At 45.6% G+C, this 8,407-nt stretch overlaps 1 protein-coding gene across 1 annotated transcript in view; it reads right to left on the bottom strand.

The window, feature by feature from the left end:
• exoc3l1 (exocyst complex component 3-like 1) overlaps window positions 1-8,407 on the bottom strand; it is an 83,414-nt gene that overhangs the window by 48,368 nt on the left and 26,639 nt on the right. Inside the window, exon 3 of the mRNA XM_048605575.1 lies at window positions 6,091-6,310. Coding sequence (XP_048461532.1) covers window positions 6,091-6,310 — 220 coding nt within the window. The remainder of the gene's footprint in view (window positions 1-6,090; window positions 6,311-8,407) is intronic.

Below are 8,407 nucleotides of genomic sequence, written 5' to 3'. Positions count from 1 at the left end.
GACGTTTCGGGTCTGGACCCTTATTTTTCTGAAGAAGGGTCCAGACCCGAAACGTCAGCTTTCCTGCTCCTCTGATGCTGCCTGGCCTGCTGTATTCAGTTAGCTCCATGCCTTGAATTAACTTTGTGGGTTAGTTTATTTAAGACAGTAAAATACATTGGAAGTTAGAGAGCAAACCAACTGATGAAGGCGTGTGCAACTTGCAGACCCACAGTAGACTAACTGCTAGAGTCACAACATTGTATACTCACAGCACTCGGAATCCTTGAAGTAAACATTCAACACTGCCAGACCCATAGTGAAGGGCACGGGCACTGAGAACCCAGGTGCCTACGCTATTTAGCAGTGCTAAATGTGGACCAGTATCCATAACATTACACTTATTGAAAGAGAAAAAGTAAGAGAGGACGTGGTGGCCAAGTAAGAAGGAGTTGGTCTCGTAAACTGAACCCAAACATTCAAGCCCTGTCAGTGTCTGGAGATAGCTTGTTGGACTTACCAGGGTGGCATGTTAGCTCAGTGGTCAGCACTGCTGCCTCACAGCAGCAGGGACCTGGGTTCGACTCCACTGTCTGCCTGTGTGGAGTTTGCACATTCTCTCTGTATCTATGTGGGTTCCCCCCACATCAGACGTCCACCGCCCCCCAACCTCACACATGTCCAAAAATGTGCAGATTAGGTGGATTGACCATGCTAAATTTCTCATAGTTTCCAGGGATGCGCAGGATTATGGGGATAAGGTAGGAAGGGTCTGGCTCTCGTTGGGATGTTGTTCAGAGGGTTGGTGAACAACATGGGCCAAATTCTTCCACACTGTCAGAATTCTAAGATTTACATTCATAAACAGCCTTCCAAAACATTTGGATGTCCCAAACATTTCATAACCAATGTATTGTAGTGTAGATATTGTCATAATGTCAAAAATACAGCAGCCAATATGTCTACAACAAGGCCTCATGGGTTGAAATTAAGAAGTGGGTCAGTAGTTTTGTCTATGGCCTGCGTGATACATGTTCAGCAGGGCATTGGATTGAATGCCCTGCTGTTGCTTTAAATAGTGCCTTCAGATCTTTTTTCTCACTTCTGAGAGCAAGCAGGACCTCAGTTTAACTCCTCCATGGGATGGCATGGCCAACAGTGCAGTAATACACTGGAGTGTCCACCTAAGTTATTTGTTCAAGTCCATAAGACTTATAAGATGTAGGAGCAAAAGCAGGCCATTCAGCCCATTGAATCTATTCTGCCATTCAATGAGATCATGGCTGATCTGTTAATCCTCAACTCCACTTTCCTGCCTTTTCCCTATAATATTTGATTCCCTTAATTGTGGCACAGTGGTAGTGTTCCTGCCGCTGGACCATGAGATCTGGGTTCAAACCCCACCTGTTCCAGAGGTGTGTAATAAACAGGTTGGTTAGAAAAATAGGTCAAATTTTTAAAAAAATCTATCTCAGCCTTGAATATACTTTATGACCCAGCCTCTACGATAAAGAATTCCAAGTCTTTGAAGTATAGGTTATCTCAGTGCTTTACATAATTGTCTCTATCATGAGATGCCCACTTGAATTGACTTTTTTTTCATTCATTAGCAGGATGAGGGATGTTGCTGGCTAGGCAGCATTTATTGCCCATCCCTAATTGCCTAGAGGGGAGTTAAGAGTCAAGCACATTGCTGTGGGTCTGGAGTCACATATAGGCTAGACCAGGTAAGGATAGCAGTTTCCTTCCCTAAAGGGCGTTAGTGAATCAGATGGGTTTTCCAACAATCGACTCATGGTCATCATTAGATTCTCAATTCCAGATATTTTATTAAATTCAAATTGCACCATCTGCCACAGCAGGATTTGAATCCTGGTCTCTGGGACATTATCTGGGTCTCTGGATTAACAGTTCAGCGATAATACCACTGGGCCATCGCCTCCCCCTTAGCTGCTGACTCTCTTACAATAGCCTGCTGAGGCTGTCTCTCAGTGATCTCCCTCCTTGGATATCCGCCTCCATACCTTTCTGTTGCTCTGAAAAGTGAACTGGGGTAAAAGAGTGAGTGGCACAGACTGTCACACTTTGGAATTTTTGACTCATGGCCTTGGCGGGATTTCTGTCCAATTCGCATTCAGTGAGATTCAGCTCACAAGTAATTAAACCGGGATAACCGTGGAGCGAATCAGATTCCAGTCGAAATGTTTGTCCAAAGGTTTTCCTACATATTGCATCAGTCAAGGCTGTTAAGACATTCCAGTGACATGCACAATCTAATCCCCGGGGCTTCACACTTCAATGAGATTGGTGTCAGCAGCTCACATCAAAGAGAGCAGTAGAAACTTTAACTGGCAACGCAATGGTTAATCTCTGGCAGTGGGCGAACTGGGAAAAGATCACAGGAGTGGAATTATTTTCCAACAAAAGAGATCCTTAGGACATTAGTGTGGAAATGGTCACTTGGGGAGGAGTAAGAGAGAGAGGCTCCCATTGTACATGCTGATTAGATTCGAAAAAAGTTGTTAGTTTGTCGAGCTCCTGCATAGGGATAGTGTGCTTTGCTAATGTCAATGAAAAGAAAATATGAATCCTCAGTGACTGGGAGATAAGAATATAAATGTGTTTCTGGTTGCATGTTTACAGAAAATAACGCCAGTCAGTGCTGTCCCTTTGTAGAAGGACTAAAATAATTTAATAAAGGTCCTTTGTCTCTCTCACAGAACGATCTGCAACTGAGACAATCTGCTCCGGGCAAATATTTGTTTCTTTATTTTAAAACAGGAAAAGCAAAGGAAGCACCAGCTGCAAGGGCTTCAGATGAACTTGCAGCAATAAATCAGTGCGTCCAGAAGGTGGAGAGTAAACAACTGGAAGGATTTCAGAGGGTTTTACAAAAACAGATTGGCTCAGCAGGTCTGACAGCATGGAGTGAAAGGGAGAAAGGGAGAGAGAGAGAGACAGTTAACAGAGTTAACCTTTCAGATCGATGACCTTTTATCAGAACTGGAAAAAGTTAAAGATATGTCATGTTGAGGTTGTGCTGGATGCTGGTGAGGCCTCTTCTGGAGAACTATGTCCAGTTCTGGTCGCCCTGTTATAGGAAGGATATAACTAAGCTGGAGAGGGTTCAGAAGAGATTTATCACGAAGTTGACGGGAATGGAGGGTTTGAGTTATAAGGAGGGGCTGGATAGACTGGGACTTTTTCCACTGGAACGTAGGAGGCTGAGAGGTGACCTGAAAGAAGTTTATAAAAAATGAGGAGTATAGATAAGGTGAATGACAGGTGTTTTTTCTCTAGGATGGGGTATTTCAAGACCAGGGGACATATTTTTAAGGTGAGAGGAGAAAGATTTTAAAATGACATGAGGGGCAATTTTTTTAAAAAGAGGGTGGTTCATGTGTGGAATGAACTTCCAGAGGAAGTGGTGGATGCGGGTACAGTTACAACATTCAAAAGATGTTTGGGTAAGTACATGAATAGGAAAGTTTGGAAGGATATGGGCCAAGCGCAGGCAGGTGGGACTAGTTTAATATGGGATTCTGGTCGGCGTGGACTGGTTGGACCGAAGGGTCTGTTTCTGTGCTGTATGACTCTATGACTCTCTATAACAGGCTTTAACTCATTCCGGAGGTAGGATAGATAAATGGGTATTTGGTCAAGGTTCTGAATCCCCTTTTACACCTCATTTTAACTCATCTTTGTTTCTTGTCCCATTCACCACCCCACTGTCATCTCCAATGAAGGAAGGGATCATTATGCCATCCCTGGCTAGCCACCACCCACCACAAGATGGGCAAGACATCAATCAGTCAGTTCCTGACTCTCCCAGTCCGACTGCTTCAGTGGGTGCTTGGGACTGAATCCATTGGACCAGGCAAACCCGCGAAAATAAAGGAACAAGATGCCAACTCTTCCATTGGCAAGTGGGTACGTCAGGAGTGTGTGAACAGGACTGACAGGCAGTCCACTGGTCAATATCCTGCACAACTCAGCTGGGAGACCAACATGGCTGCACACTCACATGACGTTCCTACAAAGAGAAATGTGTTGCCGAGAATGGATCCCAGAAAGAAAGTGCACCTCCATCTGAGTAGGGCAGGCAAGATGTTCCTGTAAACAATTCCTTATTCTCAATTTGTCTATGTGTTCTCTCCTTCTGCCCCTCAACTCAAACTGGGCCAGTCCACCTCACGTGCATCCATGCTTCAATGCTATGTTTCACTATGAATGCAAAGACTAGTTTGATGAAGAGATTGACTCTCCAATGAGCAGCATCCCAAAGTCAGAACATTCAGAGACTGGAAGACGAGCTGGAGACATGGCTCCCTGCCTCAGCCATCACTGCCTGCGAACGGACAGGGGATGCCTGAGCTTTGCTGCAACCATGAGCTTTGTGTAACTGATGCCCTCTTTTCAATCAGACCATGCCACAGGGTGTCCTGGAGTCATCCAAGATCAGGGCATTGATACCCACTAGTTCTGATCATCACTGGGTCTGACATGTAAAAAGTGTTCGCAACACACAGATTTATAACAGATTGATGCCGATGTGCACCAGGACTCCTACCTGGAAGGTTGTTAGGGGTCAGTCATCTTAACTCTAGCACATCTCTGCAGGAGTTCCTCAGGGAACTCAGTGCTATGTTGTAGCTTCGCCAGGTTGACACCTCATTTTTAGGTATGCCTGGTGCTTCTCCTGGCATGCCCTTGATGCCTTGGCTTGATGGTAATGGTTGAGTGGGGGATATGCCGGGCCATGAGGTTACAGATTGTGCTAGAATACAGTTCTGCTGTTGTTGATGGCACACAGCGCCTCACGGATGCCCAGTCTTGAGTTGGTAGATCTGTTTAAAGTCTGTCCCATTGAGCACGGTGATAGTGCCACACAACACAATGGAGGTTATTCTTAATGTGAAGGTGGGACTTTGTCTCCACAAGGAACGTGCAGTCGTCGCACTTGTCATTACTGTCATGAAGAGATGCATCTGCAGCTGGCAGATTGGTAAGGATGAGGTTAAGTATGTTTTTCCCTCTTGTTGGTTCCCTCACCACCTGCCACAGACCCAGTCTAGCAGCTATGTCCTTTAGGACCCGACCAGTTCAATCAGTAGAGCCACTGTTGAGCCACTCTTGGTGGTGGACATTGGAAGTCCCCACCCAGAGTACATTCTGTGCCCTTGCCATCCTCAGTGCTTCTTCTAAGTGTTGTTCAACATGGAGGAGTACTGATTCATCAGCTGAGGGAGGATGGTATGTGGTAATCAGCAGGAGGTTTCCTTGCCCATGTTTAACTTGAAGCCATGAGACTCCATCTTTGGTGAGTCTGTGCTCCCAGTGGGGCAGGAATACCCAAGGATGATAGCGGTGATGTTTGCGGTGTTGTTGGTCAGGTATGATTGCTGTGTGTCTGGAGTTGCATGTAGGCCAGGTCCGGTAAGGATGGCAGGTTTCCTTCCTTGAAGGAGATTAGTGAGCTTTTGCAACAATCGACATTTACGGGAAAAGAGGTGGCATAGCGGTAATGTCACTGGACCAGGAATCCAGATGCCCAGTCTAATGCTTTGGGGAGATTGGCTCGTATATTCTGCTATGATAGATGGTGAATAAAATGCTGGCCTAATAGCGAGCATGTAACCATTGTTAATTATTATAAATGCTCATTGCCATCACTAAGGTCCAATGGAGGGAAATCGGCCATCCCTATCTGGACTGGCCTACATGTGACTCCACAGATATGCAGTTGATTCTTAAATGCCCTCTGGGACAATTAAGGATGGGCAATAGATACCAGCTCCACCCGCTGATATATTAATGATGCTAACAATGGCTACCCTTCAAAGTATTAACCATGGCTTGTTGGTCAGCCTATCCCTTTGGACTCAGAAGACTGCGGGTCTGGGTGAAACGCTCTTTGGAGGGTTGGTGTGGACTCAATGGGCTGAATGGCCTGCTTCCACACTGTAGGAACTCTATATTGTCCCACCCAGGGCAGTGAGGTTACCTGTAGTGGCCTATTGAGTTCACCATTATCAGAGTGTGCATGTTGTGCCCTTTAGCATGAGAATTAATTAGCCAGTAATACTGACAGTGTAAACAGGGCTTCCTTACCTGAGAACACTTGCTGTAGATTGTGCACTACAGTAGCCAACTGGACATGGTCAGAAACCAGGCTGCGTAGCTGCCCCAGGCCTTCAAACCCATTGACTTTGTTCTGCCAGTCTTCACAGACGTCAACCAGTGTGCGGCGCACTGCCCTGACATCATCGAGAGAAGCCTTCAGCTGCCCAAGGCCTGTCCCGACCCCTTCCAGATAGGACTGAACAGCAGACTGCAAAGTGAGAGAGAAATGCCAACATTGGACTTTATTTTACACTTGGAGACAGAAAAGCTGAAGAACTGCTCTCCTGCTGGAAGTCAGTGTCAAACCTCATAATCTCACAGACTATACACAACCAGCTCAGAGGCCGAGTGACCAACAGTGCCAACGTGAGATGCGATGGCAGCCTAAGCTGTAGATGTGGCACTGTCAGGACATCAAGCTCCTTCACCCAAAATTATCGAGTTGTAAAGCACTCAAGGAAGCCATCTCACCCAGCATGTCTATTTTGGTGGTTAAAATGCTAACCAGTTAGTCCCATTCCTCTGCTGTTTCCCAACAATCCTACAAATCTTTCTTTCTCAAGTAGAAAAGTAATATCCTTTTTGGATGGAACTGTTGAATCTTTTGCAGTGTATTCCAGGCCATAACAACTTTCTAAAGCGAAGAATTTCTGAAGAAGGGTCTAGGCCTGAAACGTCAGCCTTCCTGCTCCTCTGATGCTGCTTGGCCTGCTGTGTTCATCCAGCTCTACACCTTGTTATCTCAGCCTTTCCCTCTGGTGAGTTTCCAAATTATCTTTAAGTTTGTGCCTCTCTGAGCCAGTGGAAACAGTTTCTCCTTATTGTCTCAATCAAAGTCCCTCAGCATGGTGAAACACCGCCGTTGAGATCTTCCATCTTCTTCTCAGAGGTGAGCAATCCCAGCTTCCCCCAATCTCTCCGCATGACCATTTGGTGCCATTGAAGTAAACCTCCACTGTACCCCATCCAATTCCTGGATGTCCTTCCTAACATCATGAGGCTAAATCATCTCGAGAGTTTGGTTCAGGGAGGCTTGCTGATTGACATCGAAGGGAAAAGTCCAAAGATAGCAAGACTGGCTTTTAAACCAACTTAATCGATGACATTCGGATTAATTTTTCCACTATATTCCTTGGAGATACAGGATGCACATTACTGAACCATCCTTCAATTGGAAGTCTTCTGAAAGATTTCACTTTGTGGAATAGATTCATATGAAATTTGAAAATTCACATTCCTGATCCTGAGGCAAAGCAGGTCAAAGGTTGGAGTCGTAGGCCCAGCATTTCTCAATCTGACCCTTCACACTGTGAGGGTCTCAGTGTCTTTATGGCCATGGTATTTTCAACTTCAGTTCCTTCTTCTGTCATATACCAATCGGACAAAGGCAATTATAAAGTAACTGTGAGGCACTGGGATTTCTCCACTAATTGAAGTTTTAACACTTTTTAAAACCAATTATTTTTCTTTCTCCCAAAAGGCACTGATGCCTCACTGGGATCCGGTACATTGCCCGACTTTCACATTGACTAGTCAGAGCGGAATTTTGTCTTTCTGGAATTGACAGCCATCTTTGACAGGATTGATAGGGCCCATTGACCAGTTATGAGGGAGTTAGCTCCACAGTTAGGTTGGAAATGCTCGGGTTGTCCTGTTTGGAGCAAACGAGATTCAGAAGAGATTTGATAGAGGTGTTATAAGATGATGGCCATGTTTGGTTAAGGTAGGCACGATAAAAACAAGGACTACAGGATGCAAAGTTCAGAACTTGGGCAAAGATGCAGATCTATGTTGATTGAACAGGGGACTGGGACTGATTGGATTGCTCTGTGGGGATCAGGATGAACTTGATGGGTCCAATGGCCTCCTTGTGTGCTGTACATGACTGCATCTTCAATTAGGAAGCAACTAGGTGCAGATATCTGGACACATGTTTTCTGTCCCCGACTCACACTTGCTACACAACCCCAACTCAGCATATTACATGACGGCAGCTACCCAAGCTTAAAGAAGGGATCAGGCCCAAGAATTTGGGTGTCCTTGGGCTATTCAACTGTCAGGGCATCACAGTCTCATCCAATCCTGTCCTCCGTTAATTTCCACGTGCAACCACATGTACAGACACACGTGCACATGCATACACAACTCTCACAGTCACACTCAAACACACACACACACACACAAATACTCCCACACCGTCACACTCAAATACTCCCCTACACACAAATACTCCCACACGGGCACACTCAAACACTCCGCCCACACACAAATACTCCCACACGGGCACACTCAAACACTCCCCCAC

This window comes from Rhincodon typus, chromosome 15 (assembly GCF_021869965.1).
Source record: "Rhincodon typus isolate 14 chromosome 15, sRhiTyp1.1, whole genome shotgun sequence".
NCBI classification, from domain to species: Eukaryota; Metazoa; Chordata; class Chondrichthyes; order Orectolobiformes; family Rhincodontidae; genus Rhincodon; species Rhincodon typus.
The sequence above is the reverse complement of the archived record's forward strand: the minus strand, read 5'-3'. Positions and strand labels throughout refer to the sequence as shown.